Below are 20,294 nucleotides of genomic sequence, written 5' to 3'. Positions count from 1 at the left end.
AGCATCATCTCGTGTTGCTATCTCTACACGACTTCAAACCAAAATCTTTTTAATTGGACAACCAGAGCCAAATCTTCCAGATAAAGTTCTTCCCTTAACATCTGATGTTTTAAAAACATTTTTTTATCATCTTAATTCAACCAAAAAGTCAGTGCCTGAAAGACTTAAAACAACTGTTGATGAACTGATTATTATTTGGAATAAAGCCCGTATTCCGACAGCATTTCATCCGAATGTAGTCTTAAAGTTGAAAACTTTAGTCCAGGAATTTAAATTAATAAAAAAAAATAAATCCAGATTGTCAGATTCTCAGAAATCGAGAGAGAAATCATTTACAGACATCATTGGCCTACTTTTTGACATTGCCCACAAGGATGCTGAAACCATGATCAGAATTGAAGAAGATAAAGAATTTTTATTGGATCAGAGATGTCAGAGAAAAATGGTGATGTTTGGAGAGGACAAAAAACTTTCAAAATTAGAAGAAAGAAATGAAGCAAGGAAACAAGCAGAGAGAGAACGAAAGCTAAAAGAAGAGCAAAGACAATCTGGTGCGAGTGCAATAGTTCCTGTTATTGAACCTTTACATGACGAAAGTTATAGTGATGACAACGATAACGATGCTGTTGATAATGACAAAATGGTTGATAGAGATTTTGAGATAGAAATCCCTGTTTATTACAGACAACAAGTCAGTAAAGCAAGTTCTTCAGGGTCAGCTGAATCAAGTTTAGCAAATACTCCCAAACGACAATGTATCTTAGATACAATTCTTGACTCGCCTGATGTTTCATCAACATTAGACAGAATTAATCTATCTGACACAAAATTTACTATACTAGCAGCAGCAATTGCAAGGGCTGGTGGACAGAACCTCAATGATGGATCATTGTCACGTTCTACAGTCCGTAGAAAACGAACCTATCATCGATCAAATATTGAAGCCACTGTTTGAACTGAATTCTGCGATTTGGACAAACCACCATTAATCGTCCACTGGGATGGCAAACTGATGATAGATTGTACAAATTCTGCAGCCCCTAAAGCAAATGTTGACCGGCTATCTGTAGGTGTGACAGGTCACAATGTTGACAAAATACTTGGAATAGCAAAACTATCAGCTGGAACTGGAGAAGCCCAAGCAAAAGCAGTTATTCATCTGCTTAATTTCTGGGACATAATTGGTGATGTTATTGGAATGAGTTTTGATACTACAGCCTCTAACACTGGCTCCAAAAATGGTGCATGTGTAGTTCTAGAGAAACATATAGGAAGAAATTTGTTATATTTCGCTTGCAGACACCATGTTCATGAGATCATAGTAGCAGGAGTGTTTGGATCACTATTTGGACCATCATCTGGTCCAAACATACCTCTTTTCAAGAGATTTCAGCAATATTGGCCCAAAGTTAATCAAGGAAATTTTAAACCTCTGGATGACATTCGAATGAAAATACCCCTGGTGCAAGAACTACAAAATGAAGTGATTGCATTCCTCGAAGAAAACCTGCATGTTAAAATGCCAAGGGATGACTACAAAGAAATCATGGATCTCTGTCTGTTAATACTTGGAAAACTGCCTGATCAAGAAGAGAAAAATTATCATTTCAAGATCCCTGGTGCTTATCACATGGCTCGCTGGATGGCCAAGGTTATTTATTGTTTTAAGATTTATTTATTTCGTGAAGAGTTCAAGTTGACCACAAAAGAGGAAAAAAATCTCTGTAAATTTTGCTTATTTGCTAGTCTGGTTTATGTAAAATCTTGGATATCATGCACAAATGCCAGCGATGCTCCAGTTAATGACTTATTTCTGTTTCAGCAACTTAAGCAGTTTGCAGTTGTGAATAAAACGATTTCCGAAGCAGCAGTCAAGAACTTTCAAAACCATTTGTGGTACCTTTCACCAGAATTGGTCCCACTAGCTTTGTTTTCAAACAAACTTCAAACGGAAGAGAAGCGAAAAATGATTTCCAACATGAAATTTCACGGTGAGAACTGGTCTGAAAGGTTGATCAAATTAAAGAACATTGAAAGTCTAGAGAAGAAATCTCTGGACATGCTGGTGACATCAGATTCAGCAAGTGTGTTGCGGTCAATGAAGGTTGATATTGATTTTCTGTTCAACAACGATCCAGCTACCTGGAATGATTCCCCAGAATACCAAGAAGGAAAAAATTTAGTATATTCATTGAAAGTAGTAAATGATGCTGCCGAACGATCTGTGGCTTTAATGTCGATGTTTAATGAATCGATTACAAGGAATGAATCTGAAATGCAGAGGTTAATTCAGGTGGTTGAGGATCACAGAAAGCGAGTGCCAGATGCCAGAAAGTGTACTCTGAAGAGTTATAGTCCTCGCTAGCATTAACATTGCACGAACTATAACATTACGATAATTAAATGTTAATTGCTCATATGTTTTTTTGTTTATAATTCGTATTTTAATCAATGACAAAGAGTCAAAAATCCTAGTGTTTTATTTTGGAAAAATTCTGATATAACAAAAACCGCAGAACTTTAGTCGTATTGCAGTATTTTATTTCATTAATTTCTCTGCTAATAAACCAGTCTAAAGTGGATGTGGATTGTAATTTGTATTCAGAATTTAATATTTAGAGATAATTAAAACTGATCAAATCTGAAAAATCTAATTAACCGGGTTTTAGAAATTTGTGGAACTTTGTTACTTTTTCCATGTTTTTCACATTTTTTGTAAAACTTTATGGTCATTGAGCACCCCCTAAACATTATCTGATTGGAAAGATTTTTTGCACAGTTAATTACTATGTCAAATGGCACAAAATAAACAACTATGCAATCAAATCTGAAAAAAAAAATTTTTTTGGACAGCCCTAATATATATATATATATATATATATATATATATATATATATATATATATATATATATATATATATAGATATAAATAGAGAGAGAGAGAGAGTAGTAAAATATATTGTTAGTAGTTAAATTAGAACATTGCTATAGAAACCTGTAACAAATCAAACATTGATCTTTAACTTTGCAGTAACGCTTTTGCCATATTGCTGGCATCCTTCTCTGGTGCAAAATTCCGCAAAACACAGCAGATAAATCATAAAAAAATGAGATTTCTTTTTCCCATTTAGTCTTACTTTGCTTATCAGTAGAATTTTGATTAGAAGTGAAGCCAATTTCTTCAGAAGAAAGAGAATCAAATGAAGAACTAAGAGAATCATCTAAAAATATAAAACATAATTTTTGTAGAATGTAAAGTAATAAATTTTAAATTTTAATTGTATCAATGTCTTTTTTTAAAAATGCGGACAAAAGTATTTCTAGAAAATAAAAACTAGTATCAAATGTAAACATGAAGATTTTTACAACCCCGGATATATATATATATATATATATATATATATATATATATATATATATATATATATATATATATATATATATATATATATGCGTCTGTGCATATATTGCTACTTAAGGATGCATATATATTTGTGTGTATATATAAATATGTATGTATTAGGGGTAACCATAAGTAATCAATTATTTAAGTGTCAACAAAAAAAATGAATTTATTTATATTAAATTTTATTTCTAATCAACTATAAATCTCCATTGTTATCTAGAACCTTCTGCCATCTTGCTGGAAGAGTTTCAATTCCATGCTCATAAAATTCTGTATCCTTTGAAGAAAAATATCCTTCCAAGTGAGTTTGAATATCATCAACATTTTTGAAATTTTTATTCTTCAGGGAATGTTTCGTTGGACCGGAATAAATAAAAATCAGATCGTTCCATGTCTGGTGAATGGGGATGTGGTAAAACCTCCCAGTTTAGCTGCCTTAAAGTAATAATCCTTTGTAAAAACGGATCATTTATTTGTCTGCACAAAAGAGATGTGCAAATTGTAAGCCATTTATCTTTGTACATTTAATTTATCGTTTTTTTTGGCCAAGTGATAGGGATAAAATGTCACGTGGTTTTATTGTGAGTTATTTTGAAACAATCATCATGAAGCAAAAAATCAAGTTAAAGATAAGACAGACAGTTTTATCTCTGCTTACAACATATTTGCATCTTTAAACATTATCTATAAACATATATATATATATATATATATATATATATATATATATATATATATATATATATATATATATATATATATATATATATATATATATATATATATGTAAAAGATACAGTCAAAGTAGAATAAAAATATAAAAAAATTTATAGAATGTCGGATAATCAAAATAATCAAAAGCCAAGTATAATTAGGATATAAAATATTTCTAGAATCAGCCCCAGTGATGCATCGGCTTTCATTTACTATCTATTACACCTTCTTTCATATTATCACTGCTATTGTGTATATTGTTTTCACCTGAAACTGCAAAGACTTGAGATGCTAACACTTTTTTAACATTGCCTCAATCTATATGCATGACATGCTCAAAATGCCTTTTTGAACCTTCCTTTATATAACTAAAAGACAAAATCATTATTTTTACTCAACTAATAGACACTTATTATTTTTGTCCCTAAATCTGACACTACCACCTACTTGATCATTATCTTATCTGTCAATTTCTAGACCTTTAAAACCAACACTTTGCTGGACACACTTGCCAACAAAGCAATACACACATATGCTGATCTGAACACTTGCTGACAGTAAACAGGCTGTACTGACATGCTCACTTTTAATATATTAAACACATGTGATGCATAACTTTCACATAATGTTTAAAGATGCAAATCTTGTTGTAAGCAGAGATAAAACTGCCTGTCTTATCTTTAACTTGATTTTTTGCCTTATGATGATTGTTCCAAAATAACTCACAATAAAATGAACGTTTTATTCAAATTAAAAAAAAAAAAAATTAAAATCAAAGTTTTTTAATTCTAAATAATTAAGCAAGTCTATGTTTGAGAGAAAAGTTGGCAAAATCAGGGTTCGTTTTTCAATTTAATGCAAATGTTCACACATTTGTTGACAAACCCTGTTTCTAAATTGTGCCGACTTGATGCCCTCCTATACGAGTTTTAGGTTAGCAATTTTTGCCAACCTACTTTTTCCTAATTCTGAGGGCTGTGTGCAAACAAATAAATAAATAAATATATATATATGCATATATATATATATATGCATATATATATATATATATGCATATATATATATATATGCATATATATATGTATATATGCATATATATATGTATATATGCATATATATATGTATATATGCATATATATATGTATATATGCATATATATATGTATATATGCATATATATATGTATATATGCATATATATATATATATATATATATATATATATATATATATATGCATATATATATGTATATATGCATATATATATATATATGTATATGCATATATATATGTATATATGCATATATATATATGCATATATACATATATATATATGTATATATGCATATATACATATGCATATATATATACATGCATATATACATATGCATATATATTTACATGCATATATATATATATATATATATATATATATATATATATATATATATATAGATATATATATACACACACACACACTAGAGCATATAGATATACATTAACCTAATTTTTTTTTTTGCTAATCTAAATCCATGGGTAGGTGTGAGGGCTCTAGAACATATATCGACTATCTAGACTGCGATCATTAATTGTTCTAGGTAGAACATGCAAGGCAGTGCTGCTACTTTGACTGAGTGTTTGAGTTGGGGCAGCAATCATTTTTATTGTTCATTATTTTTTTCTTTTTTTTAAAAACATGCATTTATTAAAGTTCATAAAAAATGTCAGCAGTTATATATCTATACGCTATAGAAGATATTGTGTTGTAGTTCCATAAACTAGGGTGACTGGTTTTTTTCGTATAAAAACTAAGGGTTTCATTTTCTTTTTTATAACACTAAAATAATTTTAAAAAACAAATGGCTATTAGAATTTAAGCTTGAATTCTAATAGCTTATTAGTACCACATCTTTAATTAATGATTTTAGCTTGGTTAAGATTAATAAGTCTTTGAGAGTTAACAGAAGAATAGCTTTTCCTAACTTTAAAAGTTGCATGTTGGAAAATCAACCCACTAACAAAATTGCAATTGAAATTAATCAATTGAAAGATACGAATTTGCTTTTAAGCATAATAAAAGTCAAGGACCGAATAAATAAAAAATTTTGTGCATTTAATATGGCTTTAAAATGTCTCAATTTCGGTTGTGCAGAATGTCAATTATAAAATTTTATTTCATTTTTTTTGAGGACAGTATAATGGCTGTAAAAATTAGGAATAAATTAGCAAGACACCTTTCATTAGGTATTCTCCCCTTTCAGTTTTCTAGTTTAATTTACCTTTTTATTGTAAATTTATATAATACTAAACGAATTATTAATAAATTTAAAAAAAAATCACTTCATATTAAGTTAAAAAAATAAATAAAACTATTTAAAAAAAATTTTTTTTTTTTTTTTCGGTTGAAATAGTTTTGAGATATGAAATACTTTCTTCAAATGTTTCCTTAAAATTAATATCAAGTGAATTATTTAATAGAATGAACAGAAATTATTAAAGAATTAAAGTAAGTAAAAAAAAAAGTGAAATTAACAAATAATTTCTTACTCTGCTTTTTATTAAATGTGAAACATTTTATGTTTATATTTTTATGTTTTATGTTTAACCTTATCCACATAACTAGTTTTATATTCAAATTTTATATCTAAAATATTGAACTATATTTTATATACATCATCATAATCATTGTTTTAGCATCCTTGTTTCTACATTCAAACATCAGGAGTTTATTTTCTGATGCTGTTATACTCAACTTGAGTATCTTGGAGAAATAGGCTTTTTTATTTCAAGTCTGTAACGTTTTCATATCTGTAACACACTCTCTCTAAGTTTTCCTATTTCTCTACTTTTTCTCTCTCCTGAAACTACTAACTACATGCTGATATCCAATTGTCTGCATCACTCTACATGTCTAAATAACTCGATCTTCCTTAACACTATATGATACATTCATTACCCTTAATTTCTAAGACTTTTTATGATTTTCTTCTTTTTTAATCATAAACCTTCAATACCCATAATTCACTACCATATATCATAACACTCTGTTATGATATATGGTAGATATATCACACATGTAACTTAAATTTTACTCTTTTAATATACAATACTTTATATATACTCTTATTAATTTTTATAAATAAAACTATATCTGTGTAAGTATTAAGAATAATGTGGTGGTGGAATAATATAGTGGAAAAGCTTTTCAGTAATAATGTTGAGAGAAATATACAACACAAATAAAAAAAAAAAAATATAAAAAAACAAGTAACTTTTTTTATAGTTTAATGACTTTTCGAGCCTTGGAAAGTCTTTAACTGATAAAAAATAGTTTAAAACATTTTTATTTTTCAAACCATGCAGCAAAAAAAAAAAAAATAATAAAAAAAAAAATTAGATAAAAAAGTTAATAGCAAGATAAAAAAAAAAAGTAAAAAAACTTCAGTTTTTTTTACCAGTTCAAATAATTATTATAAATTTCTTACAGTAGTGAAGGAAAAAAAAGAAGATAAAAGTTGCAACTTTATAAGTGCATCCCTAGTTTCAAATCAAAATTCTTTTTTTAAAAACTATGCACAGTGGTGAATACCTCAAAACAAGTAAGGCATACAAAGAAACCTTTTTCTCAATCATTTTTATTTTTTATCATCAAAAATTTAGAATCTCTAAACTGTTAAAATTACTTAAAAATGCAAACCTAACCCTTTTGTTTTTTGAAAATGCAAACCTAACCCTTTTGTTTTTTAAAAATGCAAACCTAACCCTTTTGTTTTTTGAAAATGCAAACCTAACCCTTTTGTTTTTTGAAAATGCAAACCTAACCCTTTTGTTTTTTGAAAATGCAAACCTAACCCTTTTGTTTTTTGAAAATGCAAACCTAACCCTTTTGTTTTTTGAAATATATTTACTCATTAAAAAGCTTAGCTATGAATCTGATAGTTGTCACATATATAATATAATTACCATATATGGTATTTATATTAAAAAAATCTATATTTTTGTTGTCAATTCTTAATAAGCGCGATTTTTTTATTTATTTAATGAATACATAAAGATGAATAATTTAAAGAAAATTTTTGATTATTCTTTATGGAAGTTTATTGAACAATCTGTTCACATAAACCTCATTAAACATTTGATGTGATAAATAAAATTTGTCATGCAAGTCAAAGCTTTTCATTGAAAAAAAAGGTTTCAAAATATTTATATTATATATTTATAATATAATACTTTTATATTAGTTTAACAAAATTTTTTAGAAAAAATTCCTAACATCTTAACTATGTCTAACGCAAAATTTTTTATAATAATTAAGAACAATTTTTGTGAACAAATTATTAAATAACTTCATAAACATTTTGAGAGATAGTGGTCTTAACCAAGCAATGGAGAATATGTAAGTCATTTTGAATTATGTTTTAGCTGTTATGCTGTAGAAGAAAATAAAAATCACTGAAATTAAAAAAAGAAAAATTATCAAATCAAATAAAAATCACAAAAAAGAAAAAGAAAACATTGTAATTTTTTAAACATCTTTTTATGAATATTTTTAAACATCTTTCATACGTGAGAATCAGGATATTTTTTTTTAGTTATTTTAAAAATATTTACATTAAACTATTTAAAATAATTACATTTTTCAAGTTATTAAAAATAATTACATTTAATAAAACATTAAAAATAATTATATTTTATTAAACGATTAAAAATAATTAAGTTTATTAAACTATGAAAAATAATTACATTTATTAAACTATTGAATATAATTACATTTATTAAACTATTAAAAATAATAACATTTATTAAACTATTTAAAATAATTTTATTTATCAAACTATTAAAAATAATTATGTTTATTAATTTATTAAAAACAATTACCTTTATTACAATTATATATACTATGTGTACAAATATATATTTGAATAAAATTTATCCATAAAAAAAAGCTTTTATTTAATAATAATGCTTTTAAATGATCTACTTTAAAACTTTTTTCGCGTTATAACTCAATGTTCTATAATTTAAAAAATTAGTAATCAAAATATGACCTACTTTTTTTTCGGTTTTACACCACTATGCATGTGCCACCGCACAGGGAATTAATGTGTATGGTTTAAATTTATTTACTTTAAACTGCTCCAGGTTGTTTTTGTTAACTAAATTTAATAGCATAGACAAATACCATTTTAAAAATACAAAGGTTTATAAGATAAAATATCAATACTGTCTGAATAAATATTTGTTTCCACTTGAAGATGTGAAGTTCTAGGCGGTAGCTCAGGAGGTATATCATTAGGTAATGGTGGTAAAGGCATTGCGCTGTAGTCTGCAGTGTCGTCAATATTAAACTTTGAACTATTAGAGGAAGCAGGAAAACCAATTTCCTCATACGATACTTGATCTGCAACACCATCGCCAACAATACCAGCTCTATCATAACTAGTCATTACTTCATAATCTTCATAACCTTTAGGAACCATTTTAGTGTTTAGCTAAAATAAATTGTTAAAATTCTTATTTCACTGAAAAATAAACTTGTCAAACATTTTTATCAATCAATTTATTTAACTAATTATCTCACTAATAAAGTAATTAGCAAATGCATTGACTTGATATAAAGGACTTAAAAAATTTAACCAAAACATAAAAAAAAAGGATTAGAAAATGTAAGTAAGTATAATGTAGATAAAAATAAAATGATAAAAAAATAATCATAACTTTTTTTCAAACATTTTTTTTTTAATAAATGAACATTTAAAAAACCCTTAGAATATTAAAGTGTAAAAATAATTCAGTATAAACATTAAATTTTCTGAAGAAATAGGTAGAAGTAGAGAATTTATAAAACTTGGAAAAAGTGCATAATGAACAAAGTTGAAAAAATGAAAATAAGAAGCTAAGATTATTCAGAGAAAATAGCCAAGGTTGTATATGTTGAAGAAATGGCATAACTATAATAATTAGAAATTATTTAGAAACAATAACAATCATAATAATTGTGATTATGGTGATCATCGTGATAATTGTAGGTAACTATTTTTTTAATCATTAACTTTTTACCTCATCCTCAACAATAACAAAAACTCATCACATTTAATCACCCCCTGCTAAAAACCCAGCTACAAACTTAGCCTCAGTGAAAAACCTACATTGGCTTTAGCTAATGCTAAAAAGTCTGCTCTGGCAACAAAATAACTTTTTAGTTTAGAAGTCTAGAAGCATAATATTCACTAACATACTTCCTAACACTAAAAGTTTTTATTTTATAATATAAATGTTGTTAAAACAGTGAAACACAAAGTTTACAAGTTAATTTGCATATAACGTGGACTTATACCTGACCAATGGTACTAAATAATTAAAAAATGTAAAGATTTTTACCAGTCAAAGTCTGCTCTGTGTTTTGCCAGTCAAAGTCTATTTTGCATACTTATTTTATAACCAAATTACTCTCTGATTAAAAAAAAAAAATACAAAATGATCTGAAAACTTAGTCTATTTGAAAAAGATTATGCTGCATAAATTTCAAAAGATCAAGAGTAAGCCAACTAGTACTGTTTGTTAACAAAAAAAAAGTCTTGCAGTAAAATTTGAAAGTAATTTTTAAAAATTTATAACCTTACTACACCTTTTTTATCATTTCATCTGGTTTTTCATAAGGTTCTGCATCAGAAAAATCTTCTTCATCAAACCCACCTGAATCTTTAAACTCTGAATAGTCTCCTAATTCACCCGCATTATCTAAACGACCATCTTCTGAATCTACAAGAAACTTTGCATTTCGGAAAGCATGCAGCCATAACTGGTATTGTTTCTCATCTACTGCTGCAAGTTTAACAGTAGGCTCACCTGATCGTCTGACTCTAAATATTAAAGGTTCCTCAGGATCTTTGAATACCTAATAGTAAATAAATATAATAATTTAAAAGGAGAAAAAATTATTAATATACTCAAGTTAGCAACAAATTATTTTAGTAACAAAATATTTTTTATGATGAAATAGGATATTTATAGATTTTCAACGTGTGTATTTTTTATTGCAAAATCAACTTTACATTCTTTATTTTAAAATAAGCATAATAAAAAAAAAAGAAAAAAGTTTTTTTCTTTGTGTTTCTATCACATGTATTGAAAGAAATTTTCAATCTTAAAATTTATTTCCTATATATTTTGATGAATGATAAAAATGCAAAATGTAAAAATGGTTTAATTACTTAGTATAGTTTCTTACCTAACAAAATATTCAATAGCTGTTAATATGATGATGATGATGATGATGATGATGATGATGATGATGATAATGATGATGATGATGATGATGATGATGACAATGATGATGATACGGATATGCAATAACGCAACTCAAATATACTGTATTGCAATGCATTGGTCCTTTGCTTGTTTGGTAATTTTTTTGCTTACTATTGCAATGCCATGTTCTCTTCTGTAACTTGAAAAAATCTTTATTTTCTAAGCAGTAATTTTTTGTCAGCATAAAATTTAGTAGTTTAAGTTTGTTAAGCAGATTAAGACTTTTTGGTTTTAAGATAAAAAGGTATCTATTTTAATACTATGTATTTATTCTACTTTTTTTTATGTTAATTTACCTCCCCAAGGCCATGAAGGCTACTATAAATGAGGAGGCTACTTTAATTGTGAAACACAAACTTTGACAAACAAGGCTGCTGTGCTGAGAAACAAGTTGAGCACGGTACTACCAGGAAAATGGTGGGGATTGAACTTAGAACTTCTCGCTTATAAGGCGAACCTTTTATCACTACCATGTAACTTATATTGTAATAATATAAGTGGCATACTGGACTTACTAGTGGCTTTACTAAAAAGGTCTATTTTTGCGGGATTTTACTATATATGCTTGATTTGAAGGCTCATAAATATATAAACACTACATTTTATAACGACATTTAACTTAGAATACACTAAGTAACACTACATTGCATTATAAAAGATTTAGTTTTTGTTCTGTTTTAAATAAAACAAAAAAGGTTATACAAAATAATTTAATTGGTAATTTCGTTCATACAAATTATTTAAAATTGTATTTGAGTTCATACTAAACATTAATTAGACTTTTTTTTTTTTTGTAGTTTAAAATACTTTTCTTGCTTTGAAATCACCTTTTTATATAACTTTTTATGTGATAACTCAGAACTTTGAGTATTAAAAAAAAAACTTAATTAGTTTAACAGTAATTTCTTTTGTTTGGGGAACTACATTTTTATGTATTCAAAATTTATTTTATAATAATTAATTTGTAATAGATAAATATTTTTGTTTTTACAAAATAAATTTAGTAGAAAAACTTTTTAGATATGTAAATTTTTTTTATCATTTTGAAAATATAATAAGTCAAATAAAAAACTTGATATTTTAATTCTACAGCTACATACCAATTGAAAAATACGATAATCGATGAAACAAGCAATAATTAAATTTGAAACTAAATAGTTTTAACGATAAAATGTTTTAATTATTTTTTTCAATTTTTTTCAATATTTTAAAATCAGCAATTGTGATATCTTTTAATTAAATAATTTCAGGATCCCGAATTCCCATCTGACTGTCATGATCTTAGATTAACCTTCGAAGAGGTTTCTTTAATTCATTAAAGTCCTTAAAAGTGACTTATTTGATGTAAAAATAAACATTTTGTGTTATTATTATTAGATAATGTTTGCATTTATGCAAAATACTGATATACTAATGCATAAAGTTCAACACTTTAAATCAGATAATTAAAAAATTTAATTTGTGAAAGGATAAATAAAGTGAATAAAAAATCATTTACTGATCATTTAAAGAATATAGTAAAATAAATCTTTTTCCAAAAGGCCTTTATAAGTTGAAAAGTTTAAGGCCCATGCAAGATTCATGCATAGCTTCTGGGGCCAATAAAGAAGCACTTGCCAAAAAAACAAAAGAATTTTTTTTAAATTACAATATATATTCTTTGTTTATCAAATACTTTTCTAAAAAATTGTGGAAAGACTTTCATGTATGATTTGTTTTATTTAGAATTTAAATAAAACGTTCAATATGTCGTTTTTATTTCAATTATCTTACTTAATTATTTTTTTAGAATTTAAAAATTTTTAAAAATATATGCATTATTTGTTTGATAAATATATCATCAGTCTAAAGGAGCAATATCGTCAGTCAGAAAAGGAATTATGGCATTGGTATCAATAAGTATTGTATCATTAAGTGTCAGCTAATTATACAACAAATAATTCAAAATTTTGATTCTAAGAATTCATTTAGGTGGCCATTAAAAATATAACAATAATTTCCATTGAGATTTTTTTTTTTTTAATTTTTTTATTATATATATATATTTTACTGTTTGGCAATAATTACCATAACTAAGTAAATAAATAAAAATTTACATGACAGGAGCAAAAAGGAGACTAGAGTTGTCTTAAGCACCACTAAGCAATATATACCATACATAGCATAGCTTTTAATAACCGTTTAAGATAAAACAAAATCTTTTAATTATTAATTAAATTTTCTTAAAAATTATATTTTAAATAAAAGAAAGAAAAAATAAATAAGCAAAAAAAATCTAAAAAAAAAATTTATTTTTTATATTTTATCCACTTATTTCTTTTTTTTTTTTTTAATTTCTTTGTTAGATTGAGAATAATTAGGAAAAAAAAAGTTTTGAAAAATAAAATAAATATATATATATATATATATATATATATATATATATATATATATATAGACAACAAAAACTAAAAGATAAAAAGTGAATGCCCATACTCACGTATAAATACATTGCAAACAATTAGGGGTACTTTTTACATAAGATTTCGAAAATATATGTAGTATAAATTTTTTTACATACTCAGTAATAAACAAATGATGAAATCAAATCATGTAAAAGTTTACAATATATCTTTTTTTTTATGTGTATATATAAAATTAATAAAGATATTCATAATTATATAAATCAAATCATAAAAGTACTCTTATTTAACGCCTTAGAAGAAATTTAATTCAATGTCATTTTGTTTTGAATTGGTGAAGCGAAAAGAGTGTTTTAAGATCATCATTTAAAAGTGTATTCCATAATTTTGGTCCTTGATTTATAATTAAGTATTTAGTGGCTGAATAATAGGTTTTGGATTGACTAAAGTTATTTTTTGAGAATCTTGTGCTGTATATATGATTTATTTTTTTAAATATTGAGTAAAATAAAGGCGGTGCCGTTTTTTTATCAAGTTTAAACACAAATATAAGAATTTGATAAAGATTTATTTTGAAAACATTTAATATATTGAGTTTACTAAAAAGTATTTTTGTATGGTAGAGTCGACCTTCATTTGTAATAATCCTAATAGCATGTTTTTGTTTGCAGAGAAGTTTATTTATTTTTGTAATGTTGGTGCTGCACCAAGCAATATTTGCATAGTTTAGGTAACAATGTATAAATGAAAAGCATATGTATTTCAAACAAGATTGGTTTAAAAACTGTTTAGCTTTCTACAGTATAACAATATTTTTTGAAATTTTATTCTTAATTACATTTATATGCTCTCTCCAATTAATACTTTCATCTAGAATTACGCCCAAGAATTTTAACGATATTTCCCTTTTTATTAAATTATTATCAATAAAAAGATTTGGTGGTTTCAATGGAATTTTTTTTTTAGAAGCATGACGGAATAATGTGTATTTAGTTTTATTAATGTTTAGGGATAGTTTATTGGATTTAAACCATTGGCTTACTTTATCAAGTTCGTTGTTTACTGTTAAAAATAAAATATTAATATCTTCATTGGAATAAAACAAGTTATTATCATCGGCAAATAAAATTGAGTTTAACATATTAGAAAAATTATTTAAATCATTATTATTAACTAGAAATAAGGGTCCTAGTATTGAACAATGGGGAACACTGCATGTGATAGTAATGTTATCTGTTTTTCCACCTTCGTATGAAATATATTGTTTCCTGTTAAACAAGTAACTTTTAAACCAAGCCAAGTTTGAATTTCTTATACCGTAGATTTCGAGTTTAAATAAAAGAATTATAGGATAAACTGTATTAAAGGCTATGCTTAGATCTATAAAAACTACTTATACTTTTATAATAAATATACTTTTTTCATTAAACCCTTTAAATATATCATGTACAAGATGTAAGATTGCGTGATCAGTAGAATGACCAGATTTAAAACCAAATTGTTTATTGTACAAAATATTATTTTTGCTTAAGAAAGAATAGTCTATTATACATAATTCGTTCTAGAATTTTTGAAAAACATGCAAGAATTGAGATCGGCCTATAATTAATAATGTTATAAGGATCACTTGATTTTAAAATTGGGACAACTCTTATGTAAAAACTTATGTAAAAAGTACCCCTAATTGTTTGCAATGTATTTATATGTGAGTGTGGGCATTCACTTTTTATCTTTTAGTTTTTGTTGTCTATATATATATATATATATATTTTTTTATTTTATTTTTCAAAACTTTTTTTTCCTAATTATTTTTAATCTAAATAAATGTTTATTTTCTTTAATTTTTTTTAATATTAAATATTTAAATTCAATATTAGATTTTTTTTTAATGTTTTTTTTAATGTAAACTAATTTTTTTCTTTTCTTAACATTAGTATAACTGAATTAAAATATTAACTTATTATTTAAAATATTAAAACATTAATCTTTTTTTATTATTATATCTTAAATTTGTCATTTTGGCTTTGCTACTAAACATGATTTTTTTATTTTTAAAAAGTTTTTAAGTAAAAAACAAAAAGTTTAACTTATCGCAAAAATAAATGCTCTTTAATTACTTTACCAGCAATTTTGTTGCGAAAGCAAAGACTATTTTAGGTTTACAATTTATTGAAAAATCGTTGCACTACCACTTGCCTTTAGAGAAAAAGTTTTGTACATTTAAAACATATGTTTTGTGCACATTTTTGATGCAGCCTTAGAACACAATTACAGTAAATCTAATTTTTAGTAAAATAAATTTAAAAAAATGTATATAGAAAAGAATCACAAAAAAAAAAAAAAAAAAAAAAAAAACGATAAAAATGAGCTAATTTTTCAACTCAAGCATACTATATTATATACTATATTATATAAAATTATATTATATACTATATTATATAAAATTATATTATATAAATTTTAATATAAACTATATAAAAATATTTTTTGATAAAAAACTTAAATAAAGCTAGTTTTTTATTTTTGATTTTATAAGAATATTTTTCATTTGTAAATAGCTCTTATATTCAACAAAATTGTCATTCAAACTTTTGCAACAAATTTTTTTACACAATTATTCAAAGTGGTTTTTTTATAAAATTATTTAATATTTTATTATCTTTTAATTACTTTAATTAATTACTTCTTTCATCATCTCAACGCCTATTAAACAATTTAAAAGTTAAAAAATGATAAAAAATTGCTTAACATAAATCTTTAGGCATGCATAAATTAGCTTAACTTACGTATATATATATATATATATATATAATATATATATACATATAATATATATATACATATATATATATATATATATATATATATATATATATATATATATATATATATATATATATATATATATATATATATATATATATATAATTTTTACTGTAAGTTTTAATTGTGTTTTAAAATTTATCAAATATCATTATTGTAATAAATATTGAAAAATATTGAAAATATACTTTAAAAGCAAAAGTTGTGTATTAAGAAAAAGACTTTTATTGAACCAAAGTCAAAATGGTAAAAATTAGAAAGTAATATATTGTAATACCCGTAAACAAGATGTTGCTTGTAACTATATCTTCATAGTTGTGTACAGAAAAAAAAATCCTGAAATTAAAAACTTGATTTATGAAAATTCAAGAAACTTATATACCAAAAAATAAGTTCAAAAACTTTTGCAGTTTTAATATTTAAAACTTAAATTCTGTAACATTCCTTTTATTTAAAAGTTAAAATATATATCATTTAGACATTCAATATGGTAAATACCAGAAAAATATAAGTTCAAAAACTTTTGCGAAAAATTTTTCTAAATTCAACTAAGTTGACTAAAAGTCAATTTAGTTGAAGTATGCTAATTATTTATTTTTTTGAAATAAATTGTAATAAAAACATTAGAACAATTTATATTTGCTTTTTATTTTTTAGTATTATATAATTTAAATAATAATGGAGGACAATCTATTCACAGACCCTAATAATTAGGGGACCACCTTAAATGCAGTAGTGGTATAGTGGTAGAACGCTTTCCTCATGAGCAAGAAGTTCTGAGTTTGATCCCCACCACATCCCTGGTAGTACTGCACTTAACTTGTTTCTCTGCGCAGCGGCCTTTTTGCCAAAGTTTGTGCTTCGGAGTTATAGAGTTGAGAGAGGGTTGAAACAACAACTAAAGTAGTCTCTTCAACTGTAGTGGCCTTCATGGATTTAGATTTTTTCACAACTTAATTTTGCCCCAGGGCTCCAAGTCAGCTTGGAGCAGCCCTTTACGAAAGTATTTATGATAATCGCAAACATCAAGTAAACAAAAAATTAAATAAAATACATAATTGAAAATTAAATTAGGTATAAATAATGCTAACATGCTATGAATTAGATAAAACTTTAAGAGAGTAAACAAAAAACTAGATATTAGGAAAAGTCGGGTAGCCCCAGATACTTAAGGAAAAATAGATTGTACACACTAACAGAAAACAAAGTGTCAAAAGACTTTATTAAAAGAATAAACATTTATTTAATGAATTAGAAATGAAAAAATAATTATTGTGTACCTTAATAATATACAAAACATAAAAGAAAAATGTTAGAAAAAATTTAGAAATATAAACATTAGTATTTACTAATGAAAATAAACACTTTAAAAACAACTTTTTCAAATCTTAGGATTTTTTATTGGAATTAAATAATAATTTATTTACTATTATGGGTTTGTGTATTATACTAAATGTATAACTATTTATATAAAAAAGTTGCTCATTTTTAATGTGTAAATGGATTAAGTTGTCCGGAACCACCCTCCAAACATGTGCCGATACCACCCGATCATACCTCATTTAAAAATACTATTATTAAAAACATTAAATTAAAGTATTAAACAAATTTTTTTGTTTTGATAAATATAGTAAATAAAAATCTTCAATCAATAAAAAGTTATTAGTTTACATAAAATTAGATGTATTAATGTGAATCAAATATGATAAAAGATTGCTCTTCTGATGGTGAGAAACATTTCACTCCCAGCCAATTGCTTCGTTATGATAGGAAATTTGCATATGCCATATTTTCTGATAATATTTTTATAGTACTTAAATTTACATATCTTCTTTAGTTTAAGTTGTATATCAAGTGTCCAGAGTTACCAACCATCCAGAGCTACCCGACATCCCCCTAATAGTACATACTATAGTTATTAAATGAATAAACAAAAATTAAAGATTGAAAAGTTAAATCACATAAAAAGATATAAAAATTTTAAGATTTTTATTCAACTAAATCGACTTTTAGTCAATTAGTAGGAAGTCCATAGTCAATTAAATCGACTATTTGATTTTTCAAAGTTGACTAATTTTGACTTTTGACTAGTCAACTTTTAGTTGATTTAGTCAAAGTTGATAACAACACTAAAGATTTGCAAATTCATATATAAAGTTTACTCTTTTTTTTTAATGTTAATTCACCTCTCCAAGGTGATGAAGGCCACTAAAGTCAAGGAGGCTACTTTAATTGCGGTTACAACTCTCTCAATTCTATAACTCCGAAACACAAACCTTGAAAAAAAAGGATGTTGCATGGAGAAACAATTTAAACTCAGAAGTTAAAAAATACAGCAATGGTATGAAAAATGTAGAAGTTTGAAAAGCTGCTTTTTTTCTGTTTATGACTTGATTTAAAGGAAATGAATATAAAAAAAACATATCCAACTACAATTTTAACAATCACTATACCTAATATATATTTTAAATTTATTCAGTAATATGAAACAAAAATTTGAAAACTCCAAGCAATACAGCAAAATTTCAAAATCCAGAATGCCAATGATGTAATGATGAACCACATACTGTTTATGATGATGATTATGACAATGATAATAGTGATGATGATGATGATGATGATGATGATGATGATGATGATGATGATGATGATGATGATGATGATGATGATGATGATGATAATGATGATGACGACAATGGTGTGAAATACTAAAACAAAATATTTATACCTCATATTCATGCAGGTCTGCCATAAAAGAGGCAGGTTCGTTTAGATCATTGAAAAGGTACAAAATATGTCGTTTAATAACACACCATTGTTTTGTGTTTGAGCGAATATTCCTCAGTAAACCAGAATATAGTGGAGTTTGAAGATCATGGACCCATACTAAATCTTTATTTGAACTTCTAAATTCAAATTAAAAATTGATTTATGTTTACAGAATAAATAGCAAATGAGTGTATAACTATAAAATAAACTATTCAAAAAATAATAGATTGCTAAAAACAAACTGTAAAAAAGTTTTATAATAGAAATCCAAAAAAACAAAATAAAACAAAAAAAAACAAAAAAAAGAAATGAATTATTATAAGTAAAAAAAAAAAAAAAAGAACTATTAAAAGTAGATAAAAGAAATCAAAAGGAAAAAAAAAATTAAAGACAAAGAAAATGGTTAGAAAAAGAAAACCTTATAAAAAGAAATTTAAAAAATATTTATTTTTTCATATTTATTAGTTACATTTTCAATTAACTAACTGGATTTTATTAGGTAATTGAAAAAGATTGCATGCCTTGTTAAGAAGCAATACACTGTACACATTTTAAGAAATATACATTACGCCAAAATTGTTGTCTCTCCGAACATTAAATGATAACTAATTCTTTGTAAAAATTAGCGTAATTTTTGATAAAAAAAGATGTTTAAAATAATTTGTTTTTTACTTGATTGATCCTAAATTTTTTTCACTTGATTGAGTCAAAGAAAACAAAAAGTTTAAACTTTTTATTATATTTAATTTTATTTGACTTGAAGTGAACTTTTACATTCATTTTATATTTAATGATTTTTGTTTATTAATGTAGTTGCATATCAATGGGTTTTTTTTTTTCTCGTTATGAAAGGGCTTATCATTAATGAGG

At 25.2% G+C, this 20,294-nt stretch overlaps 1 protein-coding gene across 2 annotated transcripts in view; it reads right to left on the bottom strand.

Moving 5' to 3' along the window:
• Window positions 1-20,294, bottom strand: part of LOC101238823 (uncharacterized) — a 73,862-nt gene that overhangs the window by 13,735 nt on the left and 39,833 nt on the right. For both annotated transcript variants that reach the window (XM_065799218.1, XM_065799219.1), the window contains exons 4-7: window positions 19,384-19,561; window positions 10,748-11,017; window positions 9,344-9,611; window positions 2,997-3,222 (exon numbers count right to left, since the gene is read on the bottom strand). In XM_065799218.1, coding sequence (XP_065655290.1) covers window positions 2,997-3,222; window positions 9,344-9,611; window positions 10,748-11,017; window positions 19,384-19,561 — 942 coding nt within the window. The remainder of the gene's footprint in view (window positions 1-2,996; window positions 3,223-9,343; window positions 9,612-10,747; window positions 11,018-19,383; window positions 19,562-20,294) is intronic.

This window comes from Hydra vulgaris, chromosome 06 (assembly GCF_038396675.1).
Source record: "Hydra vulgaris chromosome 06, alternate assembly HydraT2T_AEP".
Classification (NCBI taxonomy): Eukaryota; Metazoa; Cnidaria; class Hydrozoa; order Anthoathecata; family Hydridae; genus Hydra; species Hydra vulgaris.
Note: the sequence above shows the minus strand (reverse complement) of the source record. Positions and strands in the feature narration are given on the sequence as shown.